Source organism: Myotis myotis, unplaced genomic scaffold (assembly GCF_014108235.1).
Source record: "Myotis myotis isolate mMyoMyo1 unplaced genomic scaffold, mMyoMyo1.p scaffold_m19_p_1, whole genome shotgun sequence".
In the NCBI taxonomy this organism is placed as follows: Eukaryota; Metazoa; Chordata; class Mammalia; order Chiroptera; family Vespertilionidae; genus Myotis; species Myotis myotis.
Genome location: NW_023416313.1, coordinates 189620612 through 189642007, shown reverse-complemented (window position 1 = coordinate 189642007; position 21396 = coordinate 189620612). Strand labels below are relative to the sequence as shown.

Sequence of the window (21396 nt, the reverse complement as noted above, 5' to 3'; positions counted from 1 at the left end):
TATTTGCTTGAGCTGGCTTTAATAAGATTGAATGTTAAAAAATGTATGTCAACATAGAGCTTAAGGACAGTCTACAGGAAAAGTCTTAAGAGACATCAAATAAACTAAGCTCTAAAGAATTAAAAAAGCATAGCTCACTTCAAGATAACAAGAAAATAATTGTTCATATTGATAAATACTATGTTATAAAATGTCTGTGGAAGAAAGAAGATAGTCGAAATCAGAACAAAGCATGAACTTTATTAATAAAGGAACACTACATTTGAAGCATTTTACTTTTATAGGTTCTATGTAGTCTCCTAATAGCCCCATTCATTGTTGGATTTATTGCTCATTTTCAGTTTTCTCTTATTGAAGGAGATAGTAGAATACTTGACAATATGCAAAACAACTGCCAATTATGTGGCTGAAAACTACTCACAGACATACCACTTTACAAAAAGAGAAACTCAGAAATACCTCAAACCATTCAAAGGAACAAATAGAGAATTCATTTTCAAATAGTTCCAAATATTACATACTCACAGTAAAATTTCAGACATACTGGATCCTATTTCAGATTTAGCCTAAACATAAATGAGAAAAGTTTATTTGCATAAGCATTAAACTAAAACTCTGCTAAGCTATCGTATTTAACTATCTCCATTTAAAACATACAGGCTTTAAATATACAATGCAACATTTCTCTTCATTCCAACTCTTTACTTCAGAGCCTTACTGAATTTTTATAGCAAAGTCAGTGAAACTAAACATGAACATTGTTTAGGAAGAAATTCAGAAATAATAATTGGCTAAAAATCAAACTATTCCAGCAGAAATGTCTAGCACATTAATGAATTAATAGTCTTTACTCTTAGAATCTCTTTAGGCTCTTTTTGGGGGCACTCTGATTAGAGCTCAGTATCACTTGTTAGTCTATAATTTCACAATTGTGTGTGAATTATACAAATTTCAAATCTGAAATGGTCCTCAAACAATACTTTAATGGAATGACCAATATAAGTAAACCAGATGTGTTAAATTCTTAAGTAAAAAAATAATTATGCTTTTATTAACCTATTTCATTATTAAACTAGAGCCCCAGTGCACGAAAATTCGTGCACTCGGGGGGGTGGGGGGTGTCTCTCAGCCCAGCCTGCACACTCTCACAATCTGGGACCCCTCGGGTAGGGTCCAGTTCCATCACGACATGGCTGTGGTTCCCTGGTCCTGTGCGGGGGGGGGGGGGGGGGGGAAGGGGGCGGTAAGGGGGAGGAGAGACTAAGAGGCCAGTCCAATCGCAGCATGGCTCCAGTTCCCCGGAGCCTGCGGGAAGGGGGAGGGACCAAGATTCCTAGATCGCAGCATGGCTCTGGTTCCCCAGAGCCTGTGGGCAGGGGGAGGGACCAAGAGGCCAGTCCGACTGCAGCATAGCTCCGTCTCCGGAGCCTGTAGGCTGGGGGTAGGGAATAAGAGGCCAGTCCGATGGCAGCATGGCTCCGTTCCCACAGCTCCCTCCTGCTACCACGCAGCAATCGGCCAGGGCCCATAGCTCCCTCCCACCGCCATGCCACGGGCAGACAGGACCCAGGACTGACTCCCACCGCGGGTGGCAAGGACCCAGGGCTGACTTCCACCGCTGGTGGCTGGGACCCAGGATTAACTTCCGCCGTGTGGGTCGGGACCCTAGCCTGTGTTCGGTTGTCCTTCTGGATGTTTAGGTTGTAACAGACCCTTGCTCTTTATATATTAGGATATCTTTAACATACAAACAACATATCAATATACATAAAAGCCAAAGCGACCGACCGACTGGTGGGCTGGTTGCTATGACGCACACTGACCACCAGGGAACAGACACTCAACACAGGAGCTGCCTCCTGGTGGTCAGTGCACTCCCACATCCAACCTCCTGTGGCCAGCCAATCTCCCGCGGTCCCTCCCCCTGGTCAGCCGGCCCCTATCGGCCCCAATTGGAACTGGGCAAGATGGCTCCGATTGGCCCCAATCACTGGCCAGGCCGAGGGACTCTACCCATGCACGAATTTGTGCACTGGGCCTCTAGTATAATGTATATTTAAGTGATAGTTTTGAAAAATCTATAGATCTACCATTCATTTAAGAAACAGAACTACATGAATACATAAGGTATCTCACACAGCCTGGCCTTCCTCATCTCCCATAAATTTTCTAAAATATGTAGGTTTACTACTTTTGTATATATCCTTGAGAAATAGATTGTTTAATTTTTGCATGGCTTAGAATTTTGTATAAATGGTGTCATATAATATGTATTCTTTTGAGATTTGCCTTCTTAAGACACAAAAAGCACAAACCATGAAAGTCTGATACAACTGTCTATATTAAAATAAAAACCCATCTGATTATCTTTTTATTTTTCAGATAACCTATACGGTAACCACTTTAGTGTTTTCCCCTAATATGTTTTAAGAAAAACAAGCCCTTTTGATCTTCTTTAGGACATAGTAAATTTTACACACTTAGTGAAATTATATTTTATAAAGCCTTTACACATAGGCATTACACTAAATACTAACATGAACACTATTCATCATATATATAAAAAGAACGTCTTGGTCAAAGTAAATTAAAAATCGAGTTTTCTTTTTCTTAATCTTTCCAGATATTTTAAATTACAGACCAAGAGCCCAAAGTGACCCCCAGCACTATGGAAATGCTTCCAAGTGCTGGCAGCAGAGCCTTTTGAATGCTTGTTACCCTAAAATACATTCAGGATATATAACGGTATAACGTCAGGTTAAGGGATCCCATTTTTTTTTTCTTACATATATTAAAGGTCACATTTCAATGGGCAAATTTGTTCCATAAATAACTGAAATAAAAATTCTCCATACTGCCATTGACAAACATTGTTTTTTTCTTTCTTTCAATCGAGGTCCAGGCAGAACACGGAAGTTTTGCCACTTATTCCTTAAAAGAGCTTTAAGTATAAATTTACCAGATTGAATGTTCCATATTCTTCCCTGAGAAAATGAGTCAAAAATCCCAGCACCGTTGTCTGGTCTCCCCAGGTCCAGCGGGCTTGATTGAGGTAGGATGAGATAGGAAGATAGATGTAGGGCAGCAAACCAGCAGAGAAGCACAGACTCAGCTTCAACACAGAGCCCCGGGAGAGTTCCTGCATCAGAGCACAGGGTGTTGTGTGACAATGTCTATCCTAGTAGATTCTTCCTGGAACTTCAAGAACACATCGAGGAAAACATCAACCATGTTTACTCAGCGCTGATCTCTCAACTTATATGAAGTCGCCACAGAATGCTAGGTTAAACCTTCTGACTGCCAGGGATTACTAGAAAAGTGCTCAGCCTGAACTCCTTTGCATGGCAGGTGAAATCTGAGTGAAGCAAATAATTTTAGCGAAGACCCTTAAGTACCATTTTTATTGCATCTTTTAAAATTAAAACCATGTCATGACATGCAGCATTGCAGGGATAACCCAATTGGCAGTGATTACGCTGTTCAGTTGATTTTGAATATGCCCCCAAATATTGTCCTAATGCAAACTGATTTCATCACCTTCATCAGGAGTAGACTTTAGCTATATGCTCTATTATGATTATACATTATAATATGAATCTTTCTACAAGATTTTGGGTCATATCATGGAAATATTTGGCACAAATGAAGCTAATTTTTAAATAACCTCCCAGCTCACCCAAATGCTCTTTATCCTCAATTTACATATAGAATGAAGTACTAAAGGAAAAGTGTTGTTCTATATACAAAGTTGCCTCTATAGAGACTATATTTCTCATTTGCACACCTCTAAAATGAAGGATAATATTGACAAAATCTTATAAAGATTAAGTCCAAAAGAATTCTGGTGTACTACTACAAAGATTCAAATAGTGTTCGCTGTAGTAATCGGGAAAGGGGGTCTCTTATAAATATCATCATTGGAAATTGCCAATTTTTTCTTTACAAAAAAGGGAAATTCATATGTGACAATGGATATAAGAATCAAGATTCACATTCACCAGACATACAACAAGCAGCTGACTTATATCAATATTTTCAAATAAACATTCTTAATTGATTATGGAGTGTTTTTATTATAGTACTGATTTGCTATTCCTAAAGTGGTAATGAGATACATAAAAAATGACAGCATGAAAAGAGTGTAAGAAATAACTAACTGAACAACATGCCTTTGCTATTCTTAAAAGCAGTCTTAAAGAAAGTGAATGCTTGCATTTTGGCAGTTTCTGCATATTACAGAATGGCAAGATGCAACTGCTGCAGAATTGTGCAGGAAAGAAACAGGAAACAGTTACATGAAAGCTATCCACAGGGCCCAGGAGAGTGGTTCCATGTCCTAGCTGCGCATACACTAGAATCACCTGGAGAGCTTGTAAATAATATCAGTGTCTAAGCCTCACCCTGTATACACACACACACATAAATATATATGCGTAAACACACAGATACATACATTAATATACAGGGTGTCCCAAAAAATGTATATACACTTTAACAGCTGATAGCTCAATTCTGAAAATGAAATGTATTTTAATAAACATGCTTTATAATTATTCAGTGTGTGTATGCATTTTTGGGACACCCTATATGTACACACATATAAAAACACATTCACTCTTTCAAAACTTCCCAGATCATTCAAGTGAGCAGCCAGAATTGCAACCAACTAACTGACTCAGGACTTCTTCCTCTGCCTCAAATCCAACTACCCTGTCTCTCCATGGGTAGACCTTATTTTCTAGCCTCTGTTATTTAAATAATGGAAATGACAGGTCCTTTGAAGAGTCTTTCTTCCCAAAATTTCATCCTTCATCAGTAGCTGGCCTCAGCACAGGGCCAACAGGCTCTCAAACCAGCCTCCTAACTTGCCAGCTCTGAGTCCTGCATGTTTTACACAAAGCATGGCCTCCCCTCTCAACCATCTAACACTTGGTTGTCAGGTTCTTGCCAGAGGACGCACCTCTCAGACATCTCAATGTACCTTCTCGGACGTCAGACAGCTGGCTAAGAGTGACACCATTAAGTTGGTAACATAGATCATTCCTGACTTCAGTCTCCTCACAAAAAGACCAACCAGCAGCTATCCATAGACAAAACACCATTGTGCAAGTGCCCGAATCCAGGCTGAGGCCGAAGCCTGTCCCTGGAACACAGAGACTGAGGACTGCGTTGGAAGCGACTGCACCACCCCTCCGGTGGGGCCAGCACAGCACTGCAGAAGAGGACGCCCTGGGGCTACGGCTTCCCAGTGGACATCCAGCTCCTCCTGCATTGCAGGACGCTTTCTAGGAAGCCTCCTCGAGTCTCACCTCATGGGGACCACTGGGGGCATTTGCAGGGCTCAGCTGCTGAGGATCAGACAGAGATGGAGAAGGGAAGCCGGGCTGACAAAGCAACCAGTGCTCAGATCTTGGGAAACTGCATTCCTGCTGCCTGAGCAGAGATCCCAGCCATTCATAATCCATAAGAAAATTACAAAATAGGCCAGATGCCACTGTAATCAATACAGCAGAATTTTTGTCAAAAATCTTATTTTTTCAATGTTGTTAGGACCTAAGGTAATTTAAACAATATATAAAACTGAAAATAAAAAGTAAATTCCATGGTGACATATGTTGTATTGGGCCTAAATAAAATATTATGAACTTCCATTTTTACAAAATTCAAAACCTACCTTCTCTTTGCAAAGTCGAAAGAGAACCCATGGTATTATGCACAAAACATAGAGTACTATTGTGTGCTGATTACATAAGCTAAGGCCACAGCAGAAAGCACCAATTTTAGCTATCTGAAAATAAAGTAAAAATAAAAAACAAGTTAAATATTCACCTAAAACTCTAAGTAAGCACAATAGTAAAAAACTATTCTGTATATTAAAACTAGGCATACCACAGGTCAGATTAAAAATCAATTGCTTAGACACAAGCAGTCAATTTTTACCAGTCACTAATATTTATCACCACTATTTTTATTAATATTTTTCATTCTTATCAAAGTATTTCAGTTTGACCTTAAATAATTGTCTTCAAACTAAATTTCAGAAAGTCCTGTATGAGGACTAGATAAGTCCTAACACTAATAGGATGTCATATAATTCTTATTTGAGTAAAATCTATAACTAAAATTCAACAATATTTGCTTTACTTTTTCTCCCAATAAATTAAATAAATGAAATATAACACTATTTATTTAAAACCTGGTTATCAATGGGTGGTGTTTTTACTTTTTTTTTTGAACATGCATTATTTTCAGAATCAGAAAAAAGTTTATTTTAAACAACAAAAAAACTCTAATAGTATCACAGATGTGTTACGGAAGCCACAGATAACCACAATGGTTTTTTTGGTTCTATATTCCCTAACAACACAATGCTGCCTATACAGAGATGATTTGACATTTTCCAATGTGTAGACTGTAAGCTCTTAGGAGACAGGCTTCCTTCCAGCTTCAAATTATCTTGACGATAGTGCCTATCATAGAATTCATTGTAATCTCTTCTGAACTACTTCATTCTTACATTTGGTTCTCTCCTCTTAAAAAGTACAAATTTGGGGAGAGGTCAACAGGGAAAAAAGGAGATATATGTAATAGTTTCAACAGTAAAGAATTTAAATTTTTTTCAAAAAGTACAAATTTGATCATTTTTTTGGAATTGGGTAATAAGTCACTCTACCAGAATTGTATATAATTTAAAGTGGTAATTTAAAGTGGTCAATCTAGAGCTTGGCATATTACGATCTTTCTCTCTCTTGCGCGTGCACACGCACACGCACACACACACACACACACACTGGTGGAATTAACCAAGCCTATCTTTCCCATAGGAATCAAAGGGGATTTCAGAATTCCCTCCTTCTCCAAAAAACTTTTGAACTCCAAGGGGGGGAAAATCCCATGTTTTATAAAGTCTCTCATGGTCCACAATAAAAGACCTGAGAATATTTTCTCTCTCAATATGCCTACATTACCTTGACAGTAATCAGAACAGATAAACAATATCTAAACCAAAGTTTAAAAGAAACACGCATCTATCTAAAAATAAAAACACAAAGTGATTTCACTGTGCTCAAAATAGGTTACCTTTGATCTTTCTTTTGCGGTTGCTGCCTCCTCGAAATGTACAGTAAGAGCCATAAGCAGCCCCACAAACAGATTGTTTAAGCTAAAAACCTCCGCTGCGATGGACCACTGCCATGTTAGACGAGAAAATGAAAACACCCCCGCAGCAAGGATTCCTCCCGCATGTGAGCCAGAAAGCCTGCAAATATAGATAACATGAAATCTTCTTTCCCAACAAAAAGAACCGACTTTATTCTCCTTTTTATAACTGTAGCAGTGGAAATTATGACAGTCACCCAGCACTATCCCAACACACTACATGGTTAATACATTCCTCCACGTAATAATATTCTCCAACAGATTTTAATTAGAAGTCCATATGTTAACCTACTAACATAAATGAACAAGCCTGCTTGGTATCCTGTGGATGACATGAGGTTTAGTTCTCAGACGTAACCTCTAGGGTTCAAGCCAGTTCAGAAAGCCTGAAGAGTTAGTAGCTAGAGCAGTGGTTCTCAACCTTCCTAATGCGCGACCCTTTAATATAGTTCCTCATGTTGTGGTGACCCCCAACCATAAAATTATTTTCATTGCTACTTCATAACTATAATTTTGCTGCTGTTATGAATCGTAATGTAAACATCTGATATGCAGGATGTATTTTCATTGTTACAAATTGAACATAATTAAAGCATAGTGATTAATCACAAAAACAATATGTAATCATATATGTGTTTTCTGATGGTCTCAGGCGACCCCGGTGAAAGGGTCGTTCGACCCCCAAAGGGGTCACGACCCACAGGTTGAGAACCGCTGAGCTAGAGAGATAACCTGTGTCATTTTTCTTCCTATATCCACAAAGCATGATGGTCTGGTTAAGACTGAAATATGCTTAATTGTAAAAATTAAGAAAATGGCAAAATATCTGTTCAGGAACCCTCATTCTCACTCCCCGGGAATGTTTGGATCCAGGTACTTTCTATACTCATCTCCCAACATATGGCGAAGCATCTCTTGGTCACAATATTTGGTGATTTTAAGGTCTTGCTAGCTAAGTGCTTAGTTTCTCATGATTTCTTCTTTACACAGAGTTGAAGTTAAAAACAATATATTTTTAAAGAGAGGAACAGGTATGGGAATTTGAATAATGCAGAAAGAACCAAATGCTGCACTTAGAAACAAATTCCTCATCCCCCAAATGCCAACAAGAGCCATACATTTCAAATCAGTCAGGAATCTGGATGTCAATTCAGACATGATTCAAGACTGGTAATATGGTTGAATATACTAGTGTATATCAAACCAAAACAACTTCCTATTTCACTGTAAGTCTAAAGCTATGAAAATTAAAGCTATTGTAAATATGTCTAGCAAGTGTTATAAAATTCAGCAGGCACTTCTGTTCTAATAATTTTGATTTATATGACCCCACATCATTACTTTTTAATTGTATTGTTTTGTATAAAAAATTATGTAGTAATTCTATGGTTCATAATCAACCATTATAGGGGAAAACAGTTACTAATAGTCTAACCGTATCTCCCTTTACACAGACTAATTACAAAGGGAAAAGTGGTAACGCTACAGTGGCAGACCCCATCTTACCCACATGATCAAGGTTAACAGCCCAGTAATGGGACAAACACAGTATATCTATGATATTCCTACAAAAAATTCCTTACCTAAGTCTAAACATGAGGGAACAAACTCAAATTGAAGAACATTCTACAAAATAACTGGCCAGTATGTATGAAAAAATTTTAAGGTCTTAAAAGACCAAAAAAGCCACGAGGAACTTTTTAAGGAATTAAGGAGAATGAAGGGATATGACAGTAGAATAAAAGGCACAATCTGGGATTTTCTTCTGCTATAAAGGGCATTATTGGGACAACTGGCAAAATCTGAATCAAATCTATAGATTAGACAATAATGTTGTATCAGTGATAATTTCCTGATTTTGAGAACTGCACTGTGAATACATTAAAAAATGTTCTTGGTTTTAAGAACCACACTCTGAAATAATTAAGGGTGAAAGGGTGCAGTGACTGCAACTTACTCTTTAAAGGTTAAAAACAAAATGATACACACAGAAACAAGGACAAAGCAAATGTGGTAAAATATTAACGTTTGGGGAACTTGGGTGGAGGTTATACAAAGACTGGGCTATTCCTGCCACTTCTCTATAAATCTGAAATTATGTCCAAAAAAAGTTAAAAAATAAATCAATAAACTCCAGAAATAATTTGCTGACATTTATTGAGTTTTTTGCCTGCCATGTACCAGGTATTGTTCTAAGTGCTTACCTTATATAAATTCATTTAAATAGATACTATTTATTTCTTTTCAAAGAAAGAAACTGAGGCCAAGAGAAGCAAAGTGATTTTTCCAAGGCCAATGGCAATTAAGCAGCAGAACCGGAATCCAAACAGTTCGTCTAGCTATTTAGTGCCATTACATTATGGAGTAAAAGGTGGTTATTTTAGTTTTAATGCCAAATAATTCATTCTATATTAATGATATAATGTACTTTATTGGTTAAATATGTACTCCCCTGGAGTGAAGAATAGAATAAAAATTTTATCAGTTATTAGAATTGTGTTTATTTCTCTTTCATCAAAACAACACACTATCAGCTTGAATGGTGTTCAACATCTCTCAAGACTGGTTTTAACACTCCACCTCACACACACACACACACCCGAAAGGGCAATTAGTCAAAGTTTAAAACCGTCAGTTAATTAAAGAGAACTGAAGAGATGACAGTCCTGATATGTCTGCATCCTCAGGAAGAAATCTCAAGAGTCATTAATCTATTATGATTTTTAACACGTTATTATGCTCAGGAAGACATCCTAAAGTGTTTGAATTGTTGACATTAATTATTGGAATAACTGTCTTTTCACATATTTGATAAGGTTTTAAAAATTGAAGAGTAAGATAAAATGATAAACTTCAGTGAAAAAATTTATCCAGTTACCTTAGACTATTACAATTACTTATATACATTAGCATTTTATTGAAGACTAATTGTACATCAACAAGTTCTATAATCTGAATTGCCAACTCCCCATGCCAAGGTCAGGATGGTTTTGCAAAGAATAATCCATAGATTCTTAACACCCAATTTTCCTTGGTATCAGAGAAATGATTTATTAGACTACTGAGTATGGTTATAGAAGAGAGGTAACATCATAAAACCAGTAATGGAAATCAAACCTATAATCTTGATCTTTTTAGTATTTCAAATGAGCTTGCTTAGAAATCAAATTAAGTCTTACCAGAATTTGGGTTGTAGTCCTAATATAAAATGAAAACAAAGGGGTAATCTAAAATCCCTTTCTATGCTTGAGGGATTCCCAGCTAATGAGGCATAGCCCTCTCCTATTATACATGCTGAGAATACAAAATACTTTTCCAGCCTCCCTTGCAGCTAGAGCATGGGTGTATGACTTGGGCTCTGCCTATCAGAAGCACCCATTCCATTCTTTGACTTGGAAACTGGTGAGGCGAAGAAGCAGGGATGGGGACAAAATACATTCAGGCATGGCTGGTGGCATTTCTCCGTAATTTCCATAGAAAATGACGGCAGCACCTTCAGGGGCAATGTTCAGAATCCAGGTCAGCTGGTAGTGTGAGCTGGGGTGTCTGGTGCCCAGAGAGGACAGCTAATGGTGTTTTCACCAGTGACTAGAAGACCATACCTGCCTAGGACTCTGGATGTTTCAGGCTCAGAGCCTGGTAATCCAGCCTGGCCAGAAATTCCCTGGGCTCTCCAACTTCCTTTTCTTTTCTTTTTTTTCAATTCTAGATTTGAGTAGTTCCTTTTGTAAAAAATAGCTTTATAGAGATAATCCATTTAAAGTGACAATAAAAGGTTTTTAGTATATGTTATAAATCAAACTGTGACTGTCCCTTAAAATACACACACTTGAACACACTGCCTTTAAAAGTTTGCTTTATGCGATTGAGGAGAAACCAAGATGGCGGCATAGGTTAACGCCGGAGATTGCTGCCTCGAACAACCAATTCAAGGGTACACCTAAAAGACGGAACGAACATCATCCAGAACCACAGGAAGGCTGGCTGAGTGGAAATTCTATAACTAGGAGGAAAGAGAATATCATACCCAGGCTCAGAGGAGGCGCAGTGCTGAAGTGAAATACTCAGGTTCGGAGTGCGCACGGAGCGGGCTGGCGGCGGAGGGCGCGGTTGTTGTTTTCAATCGGGAGGGAGTTTCAGACTCTGAGCTCCAGATCCGGGCGAGTCTCTAGGGACCCAGACTCAAACAGGAGAAGCGGGACTGTCTGGCTTCGGTCGGAACTCGAAGGCAGCTTTCTCTCCGAGCTTTGCAGCGGTTGCTGGGACTCTGTGAGGCAGAGCCCCTAGGAACTGAACTGAGAGCAGCCATAACTGCTCGATCCAGCCCGCCATGTAGATCCCCAGGGACCCACCCTGCCCAAGCCCTGCGCAGAGCCATTTGCCAGATAGCCTCAGGCAAACGCTAGATTAGCACCGCCCTAGAGATCCAGCACAGAAGCTCTCCCACTGCAGACACAGCTGGCTCTCATAGCCAGTTAGCCTGGAGGTCAAATCACCCCCGGTATTGCCGACAACAATCAAGGCTTAACTAGAACAAGACTGCACACAAAGACCACTAGGGGGTGCACCAAGAAAAGATAAAAAAATGCGGAGACAAAGAAACAGGACGCAAATGTCAGAAATGGAAGATATAGAGCTCAAAACCACACTTTTAAGGTCTCTCAAGAACTGTCTAGAAGCTGCCAATAAACTTAGTAAGGCCCTCGAAAAGACTGGTGAGACCGCCGATAAATGTAGTGAGATCCTCAAGAAATCTAATGAGACCCTCGATATTGTGATAAAGAACCAACTAGAAATTAAGCATACACTGACTGAAATAAAGAATATTGTACAGACACCCAACAGCAGACCAGAGGAGCACAAGAATCAAGTCAAAGATTCGAAATGCAAAGAAGCAAAAAATACCCAATTGGAAAAGCAAAATGAAAAAAGAATCCGAAAATACGAAGATAGTGTAAGGAGCCTCTGGGACAGCTTCAAGCGTACCAACATCAGAATTATAGGGGTGCCAGAAGATGAGAGAGAGCAAGATATTGAAAACCTATTTGAAGAAATAATGACAGAAAACTTCCCCCACCTGGTGAAAGAAATAGACTTACAGGTCCAGGAAGCGCAGAGAACCCCAAACAAAAGGAATCCAAAGAGGACCACACCAAGACACATCATAATTAAAATGCCAAGAGCAAAAGACAAAGAGAAAATCCTAAAAGCAGCAAGAAAAAGAAACTCAGTTACCTACAAGGGAATACCCATACGACTGTCAGCTGATTTCTCAACAGAAACTTTGCAGGCCAGAAGGGAATGGCAAGAAATATTCAAAGTGATGAATACCAAGAACCTACAACCAAGATTACTTTATCCAGCAAAGCTATCATTCAGAACTGAAGGTCAGATAAAGAGCTTCACAGATAAGGAAAAGCTAAAGGAGTTCATCACCACCAAACCAGTATTATATGAAATGCTGAAAGGTATCCTTTAAGAAGAGGAAGAAGAAGAAAAAGGTAAAGATACAAATTATGAACAACAAACATGCATCTATCAACAAGTGAATCGAAGAATCAAGTGAACAAATAATCTGGTGATCATAATAGAATCAGGGACATAGAAAGGGAATGGACTGACTATTCTTGGGGGAGAAAGGGGTGTGGGAGATGCGGGAAGAGACTGGACAAAAATCGTGCACCTATGGATGAGGACAGTGGGTGGGGAGTGAGGGCGGAGGGTGGGGCGGGAACTGGGAGGAGGGGAGTTATGGGGGGAAAAAAGAGGAACAAATGTAATAATCTGAACAATAAAGATTTAATTAAAAAATAATAAAAATAAAAAAAATAAAAGTTTGCTTTATGCTTAGATTCAAAATCTGTTGACACCTACTGACCACATAACATGTACAGATGAGTGGGTCAGGAAAATAGAGATACTTTACAAGCTGCAGAGGGATATATAATGAGGACTCGTTGGTAGCACTCTACGCTCAGCAGCGGCTAGAGACTGCAGACTGTGGATGTGGAATGGCAGCATCAGTCTGCATGGCTGCAGCCTGAGCCAGGGTGAGGGGCTTCACTAGGTAGGTAAGTCAGAATGGCAAGACGGAAAGAGAGTTAAAGGAATGAACCATGGGCCTGCATTAGATAGGGAAGTAAAGCCACAGGTGGCAGGTGGAGGAGACAAAAAGGATGAGCACAGGGTTCTCAGTCTCAGTTCAATGGGAGGCAAGTGGAGGGGCATCAAGGAAATGAGCGGCCTGACAGCTGAAGTCCTGCAGGGAGTGAAAAGTAGGTTGGAGAAGGAGACATCAAATTGTTGAAGGATGCAACCGCCTGTTAAATAAAACTGGACTCTAATGGAAGTTCAATGTGAAGCTGTTCTCAAAATCTTAAAATTTTCATTAGAACTAAGTATTGGTCCTGAAGACAAGCCACACATGAGTAAATCTGCAGGGCGATGCAGTGTGGGAAGACAGGTGTGAGCCCAGCGCCACAGCATCGCATGCGTGCTAACAAGGGGCTGGAACGCCCATGTCAGTGCACAGCAAGCTGAGTCTGTGCCTTGCTGACAAATCAGTGATGTCAGCAACGGTAAGAATGAGGACTTTCTGAAGACTTTGGAGAAGGTCTTCAATTTATTCACTGACTCTATAAGTAGGCAGTCTCCTTATATTGTTCAAGGCATATTGCATTATCTGAGCATGCTTCCTTTCACCTTCCTGGTCAGAGATAACCTCAGGATGCTCTCATAAAGGGAAGTTTCAGGGCCATAGCTAAGCACAGTGTTAGCCTCACAGGGTCCACATCTGCAGCCTCTACCCTCCATTCTCACCCTACCCCTCTATGGACATTGCTCTCGCCAAGGTCCCCAGTGACGACCATCTAACTGCCTCATAGGCTTTTGGGACCTCTCTGCTGTCTTGATTACTCCCCCAGCCACACTCTACTGAGCTGACATCTGGGACCTCACATCCCTCTGGTTTTCCTTCTATAGCTTTGATCTGCCTCCTGTGTTTTCTCTGAATAGCTCCTATTCTTGCATGAACTCCTTTAAAGTCAGTGTTCCCCAAGATTTCATTACCAGGCAATTGTTCTTCTCACTCTACTTACTCTGCCTGGGTGGCTTTATCTACGCTCTTGATGTCAACTGCCAGCTACAAACTGGACAGACCAAACCTCTAGCACTGCCTCTCCCTTAATTTAGGACATACATATCTCTGACTGACTGCTGGACACCTCACCACAAAGCCACTCCGACTCTGGATGTCCTGGAGAATTTCAATGTCAACACGTGCAAAACTAATTTCTCATCCTCTTTCCTAAAACGGCTCCTGCTCTGAGGTTCTTTTAGTGATTTTCATTATCTACCTAGTTATCTAAACTAAGAAACCTAGGAGTCACCATCAAAGCTCCCTTCCCTCTCTCCCTGTTGAACACATCACACGCTGCCAATTTTACTTCATAAACATTTTTAAAAACTCATCCTCTTGTCTCCGTCCATATCACCACTGCCCTATTTCAGCTATTACCATCACCTCAGGCTCACACCAATGCAACAGCTTTGTATACTGTCTGCCTCCAGTCCTAGGCCCACCATTGCCACCAGAGCAAGGGATCTAAAACATCTCATCTTGTACTTTTCTGCCTCCAACCGTTTAATAAGTCTTCTTTGATTATAAAACACTACAAGCTCCTCATCATGATACACAAGACCTTTTATGATCGGATCTCAGCTCACCCATAGCTTAATTTTTTGATATAGCCCATCTCACACTTTGTGTTTCAGCAACACTAAATGACTTGTAAGTCTCTGTACTTATGAGCTATCTCTATCCATCTCTGGGTTTCTTTGCACATGAGGTTCCCTGTATCTGGAATAGTTTTGGGCCACTTACACCAGAATAGCCATGTCAGCATATTAGTGCATTTTTAAAATTAAAAGTATGACTGAAATAAATATATAAATGTGGGATATGTGTGTGTGCTAGGAAAGCCATTTGATATGTTTATGCTTTTCCTTTAATTTTCAACGCTCTTTAAATAGCAAGAATTTCTATTTACTTCAACCTAAGTCAATTCATTTCTAAATAATGCTTTATAAAATTACTTCTGCCATTATCTAGAAATTCAACTTTTTTTAATTGTAAAAAGTGGAAAGGAAAAGGAAAGACGTTATGGTATTGGGGTAAATTTTGTTTCTTTTAAGAGCTACATCCTGTATCATTGCTATCCTTTACTGTTATAAAAGTGGTGTCTTAGTAACAAAATTAGGGGGAAATTGAAGGATTCATTTTTATTTTTTTCTTAAATTTTTTTAATGAAGTGACTTCCATATGGATATATCTTACAGATGCTAAGGAATAATCATTTCAGCATTCTGTACTTTAATTCAAGTGTTTAAATATTCTTTCAGCAAGAGTATAGAAATTACAATTTACTTACAAAGCATTTTTTCATATTGCGATTTATTCCTTGTCTATAACATAAATATTTCAAAGGGAATGATAAATAAAATACAGAAGGTTCACATTACTCCTATTGCCTTTCACATACTGCTATGTAAAGGAAGCCTTTACATTTTCTCAAATTTTTATGTTAAACAAAATACCTCAGAATTTCCATCTTATACCTTATTGAACCAAATATCAATGAACCTTCCCTATCGGTAAGCCATGTGAATTTGAGACAGAAGAAGATATTAAATGTACAGTAAAAATGATGCTAAGTGATGCTGTAAAAATCACTTTGATGAAAATGTCTAAGACTAATCTAGTCTTAAACTTGTTGAGCAAATGAGGTGATGAAATAAGCACTTCTGTTATCTATTTATTTATGAGTTTTTAAAAAAAGGTATAAATCCTATGAATCTACAGGATTCCTAGGGCCAACAATTAATCCATTACCTGTATTGATTGCTGGGGCCTTTGTTATCCTAGGAGCCAATTAGAATCCCTCTCAGTGAAGGGTGCCCTGGAGTGAATGATTAAAGAAGTTAGCTGTAATCTAACTCTTTGGGGCAATAATTCTAACCAGAACACACACTCTATAGAATTTTTATTTTCCTGAAAAGGCTACAACAATATATTTACAACATTCTTTGGGAAAGTTAAATTGTGTACGTAGAGTGAAATACTATTCATAAACCTGACTGCATATCTTACTGTTAGTTGGTAGTACAAATTTCTGGTTAAGTAATTTTTTTTAGAAATATATAGAAGAAATGTCCAATCTCACATTATTATTTAAACACTAGAGGCCCGGTGCATGGATTTGTGCATGGGTGGGGTCCCTTGGTCTGGCCAGCAATCGAGGCCTATGGGGGGCTGCCAGCCAGCAGGGGGGAGGGACCGCAGGAGGTTGGCCAGTGCCCCCCCCCCCCCCCCCCCCCGCATCAGAGCCGAATGGGGGAGGGGGGCAGGTAGAGGAGGGGCCGCGGGAGTTTGGCTGTGGGAGCACACTGACCACCAGGGGGCAGCTCCTGCATTAAGCGTCTGCCCCCTGGTGGTCAGTGCATGACATAGCGACTGGTTGACCGGTTGTTCCAGTCATTCTGGTTGTTCTGGTCATTCGTTTGTAACAGTCGCTTAGGCTTTTATATATATAGATGAATTTTAAATAAAATTGCTGTTCTGAGGCCACAAAATGAGCTGTTTGGTATCATCCATAAAGTCAAATGTACAGACAGACTATACATGTAAGTGTTCCTCAAATAAGACAATTGTGATCTACCCAGAGACTAAATCTGATGTTGCTTTTTTCAATTAAAAATGACATAATCAGAAGCATCTTTGTGTTTTCACTTGGCAATCCAGGAGCCCTACTTCCAATGTTCCTTTTATTGTTTTAAATAAATATGCTCAGTAGTTATTTTTTAAGAGACAACCAAGAAATAAATAAGTTTATTTATCTACACTTAGTGTGTAGAGTGGCATCTTAAAATTAAAAGACACACATTTTTCTACTGAAATTGATGAAATACTTCAACAAAACTAATAGTAAGCTGGAGAACGAAAAAAAATTCAAATGAGATTGTGAATAAAAAGAAGTCTTTTCACCAGAACTCACCTCTAAATTGCCAAATAGTCTAAACTATTTTCCATGTTAACTTAAGAACACCTTATGATAAATTAGATATAAGATGAGAAAAAATGTTTTCTATTCTCAACCTAATTCTCATAGAGCCTCACAGAAGAAGCTCAAGGGAGACATTTCTTCAAACGAAATACATATTTTTAGAATCTAACCTGACTTATAGAGATAACATCTAATGAAGTTATATGAAGATCACCTTCAAACACCATTACTATGATTATTTTAGTAATGCAATATTGTATTGTAAAAGACACATCAGCCGAAACCGGTTTGGCTCAGTGGATAGAGCGTCGGCCTGCGGACTGAAAGGTCCCGGGTTCGATTCCGGTCTAGGGCATGTACTTGGGTTGCGGGCACATCCCCAGTAGGAGATGTGCAAGAGGCAGCTGATCGATGTTTCTCTCTCATCGATGTTTCTAACTCTCTATCTCTCTCCCTTCCTCTCTGTAAAAAATCAATAAAATTATAAATAAAAAAAAAAGACACATCAATACTAACAATGAAAAGCAAATTTTTACATTGTTACAGAGGTATGATCAATTTTCAAGGTCTCATGCTAACAGAGTATATCAATTATATGGATGATTCAAAATAGCAAATAATCCAAAATGTACTGAAGTATCTTTTCTTTTATATAAATAAATTTTGTTACATATTTATTTTTTAAATATAAAATCTATTTTGCAGTATATGTGCAGTAAATGCATCTACCTAATTGCTTTTTACTTGGGTTGACACTAAAATCATGCAGCTCACGTTCTAAGACAGCAACTGGGTAGTCAATGAGGAAAGATACACCAAGAGTATGATAGTTGTATGGGAAGGGTGATCAAGTTTTTAAAATTTCACCCAGATAATGCAAATGACAGAGATTCTCCACTGGGGGGCGGAGATGGAGTAAGAACATGGGATGCTATTAAGAGCATCCTAACAAATGCGAAGCTCAGAATTCCATGGTTAAAACATAACTGCCTTCTCTTCAGTCCACAAAATCCATGAGGCCTACATAAGATGCCTTAGAGAGGTAATGATTGTGCAATAGTTTTCTCACTGATGGAAAACTATTCATCTGTTGACACAGTGGATAAATCAGGAGGTTACAACTTACACCACTGACACAGGTTGCTATTGATGATAAGTATATTTTTCTTTCCACTACCTGGCATTTGATTTTCATGTATTGTCACATGTTTGTCTAACCCTCCATCAAAAGGCAAATAACAGAAACCTGAGATTCTTTCAGAACACATATTTGACGTGCTTCATTAAATCCACGAATGTATTTGTCTTCAGTGTTACTTGCATTCAAAGAATCCAACATGGAGAGTATACTACCTTCCTTCTACATAGAAAACTCCTTGAAGTAAGTGGAGTCGAGTAGAAAGGCCACAATGTAGCATCTGGGCACTACTGGTAAGTAAATTACTCTTAGTGTCAACTCGTACCGATGACTAAAAAAATGTATTGGATTACAGTGTGGTAAAACAAGATACAATTAATAGCAAATCTACCACCTCCATCCTCCCAAGTTCTTATCTTTCTGGGCCTTATTCATGAAAGTTATATGTTACCTTCTGGCTCATTCACATAATCAACACCCATATATTTATCTCTTCATTGTACCTGGAGAATGGTCGGAGTGGGAAGCTAAGCTACTGAAAAAGAGGTGCACTGCTGAACCTTTCTCCGTCTGTGGCAGTTAACTCAGCACCCAACAAATACACACTGAGCATCGACTATGCGCCAGGTAGTCTGCAGGCAAATTATAGTCAGTGGCCATTTAGAGAGCAGTAGAATCTAAATTTTTTCCTTTCATTTTCAAGTTTAGATTTAATGAACATAAATCAATAATTTAGGACATGGTGTATTAAAGCTATATCTATCTCCGAAGCCACCACCACGGCACCTAAAAAATGCCAAACATTTCCATCTTTAAAATAAATTTGCAAATAAGTCCTTTTTTCCACATTTTATAAAAATTTACTTTCACTCGAGATAAAAATCCTACCAAGGTTTGTTTTATTTCATGAGACTTAATCAAAAGGAAAAGAATTGTTCTACCCTGAATTTTCAGCTACATGAATATCAAACACCAGTGCACAAAAAGGAAAAGTACGAAGTATTAGTCCTGATTTTAAACCAGAGTAAAATTGGAGGTAAAAATGTAAAAGCGTTCAAAAAAGAGGAAAAAGCACCACTGAAATGGAGGGAATAAGATTATGAATAGCTTCCATAAATAAAATGCAATCACACAATTTCCATTACAAGTAAGATTTATGCATTAACCAAATAAATGAGAAAGCTATTCACAGCTTAGAACAATTCACTTTATTATATCCCATCAACTTATACCTGAATATCTAAAAGAAAAATCCTGGACTGGGCTTTATAGAAATCACCATCATTTACTTTGCATTTTACTAAGTGTTCATGGTATGCCAAATAACCTGCACAACGGGAGGCATTATCTTCTTAAGCACAACCTAGTTTAAAATAACTCCCAAATTACAGATTTTCGTCAATATTGTTTGAAATGTTTAAAAACACACAAGACCTCAATATTAGCTTGTTACTCAATTTTGATAGTGTATTTTGTATTCAGTAGCAAAATCGAAATTGGTTGAAAGTATATTCCAGCATATTAGTCTCAAAGGCATGGGCCAACGCATCATAGTAAGTTATTTTTAACTCAAAACTTAGAAAATGCTGCATAATTTTTAAAGTGTTAAGATCCTAAAGGTGTATGAATAAACTTAAAAGATAGAAATAATAAAAATCAACAAAATGAGGGTATTAAACTACTTTCACTAGCAACCCTAACCAACTTAATAAACAATAGAAAATTAGTATTCAATAGCCTTGTTCTGCAAAGTTAAGAAGTATGTCTTAACATTTGAAACCATCGAGCCTGTTTCCTATTGCTATGGCTTTGAAAAGCAGCAAATCTATAGGAGTGATGATCTGTAATTTTATTTGTAGTTTTAAGAAATATATGCATTTATTATTATAGCCATAATGACTGATGACTAGTTCCAGTGGCAAAATCTCGGCAGGAAACAGATTTAGCAATTTAAATGTTTTATAAGTTTTTGTAATTGAGGAAACTTTTCATAATCTGACATTTGTTAAAACCACTTATTAGAAATTATGCAGCACAGTAGCTGTGGAAATATGAGCTAGCTTCACAATTATAAAGTCAGCCTATGTAGCCCTTTCCTATTGTATATAGTGGCATAAACCCCACGGCGGCCTATCAGCTAACTGGCAGGCAGGGGGCTGCTCTATTCAAAGTGAGAGATACAAGCTGCAGGGCAAAAACCTGGCAGCTCCCATCTGACCCCACAATCCCCTACTGGTGACAGCTCCAAGCTCCATGGCAAATTAGGCCTTCTCATATTACAATTGGAGAAGACAGATTCCATTAGCAGTATCTGAAATTGAGTGGAGAGCTGCACTGTTATCAGGCTTGACTCATAAGCACTGCTATTAATCAGAGCTATGATAGCATTTATATATTTCAAGCTATCTGCTGCCGCTGTGATATTCTGCTACAAAGGGTTGATGGGACTTAGGAAAGTGAACAATAGAGCTTTCTGGGAAAAGCAGAGTAAATCAAGAAAGTCTATGACTTCCGTACATTCTGAAGGGATTGTGGTTTACATAAATTTTCTCCCAATTGGAGATTGAGCTCTTCCTCATCTTACACATGGGATTTAGTTGTCACTCAATGGTAACAGCTGTGAAAAGGTGAAGCAGCCCACCGCTCAGAATATTGCCTTCGCTTTTAAAGCAATTAACCCATGAACAGGAGGATACCTGGTGATATCAAAGGGATTAGGCCAGGCGGTGCATTATTAACATTTCCTTGAACTAATTCTAACTCTGACTAGCTGTCAGAAAAGACTCTACAGTCTTAAAAAAGAGTTTTTGCCCTGCTTTTTTCCCTTCAAAATGAAGTGCTGCTATTTGAGCCTAATATGTCCCTCTACTTATAAGAAAATGCAAATGAACCAAGCTCTTAATATGCTTACCCAGCCTGAGTCAATGCAATTTCAATACAAGTATGAGAGAAATGTATGATCAATTAACCAGGGATCAAGACAGATAGTCTCCTGAATGGAAATTAATGCTCCAGTACTTTCCATTCTTCTTCAACTAC

At 38.5% G+C, this 21396-nt stretch overlaps 1 protein-coding gene across 7 annotated transcripts in view; it reads right to left on the bottom strand.

The window, feature by feature from the left end:
• Nucleotides 1-21396, bottom strand: part of TMEM260 (transmembrane protein 260) — a 59592-nt gene that overhangs the window by 25254 nt on the left and 12942 nt on the right. For all 7 annotated transcript variants that reach the window (XR_004967418.1, XR_004967423.1, XM_036308291.1 and 4 more), the window contains exons 4-7: nucleotides 7081-7258; nucleotides 5675-5788; nucleotides 2960-3139; nucleotides 526-566 (exon numbers count right to left, since the gene is read on the bottom strand). Coding sequence is in view for 5 of the 7 variants with exons in the window: in XM_036308291.1 (XP_036164184.1) it covers nucleotides 526-566; nucleotides 2960-3139; nucleotides 5675-5788; nucleotides 7081-7258 (513 nt within the window). In the remaining 2 variants the exon portion in view is untranslated. The remainder of the gene's footprint in view (nucleotides 1-525; nucleotides 567-2959; nucleotides 3140-5674; nucleotides 5789-7080; nucleotides 7259-21396) is intronic.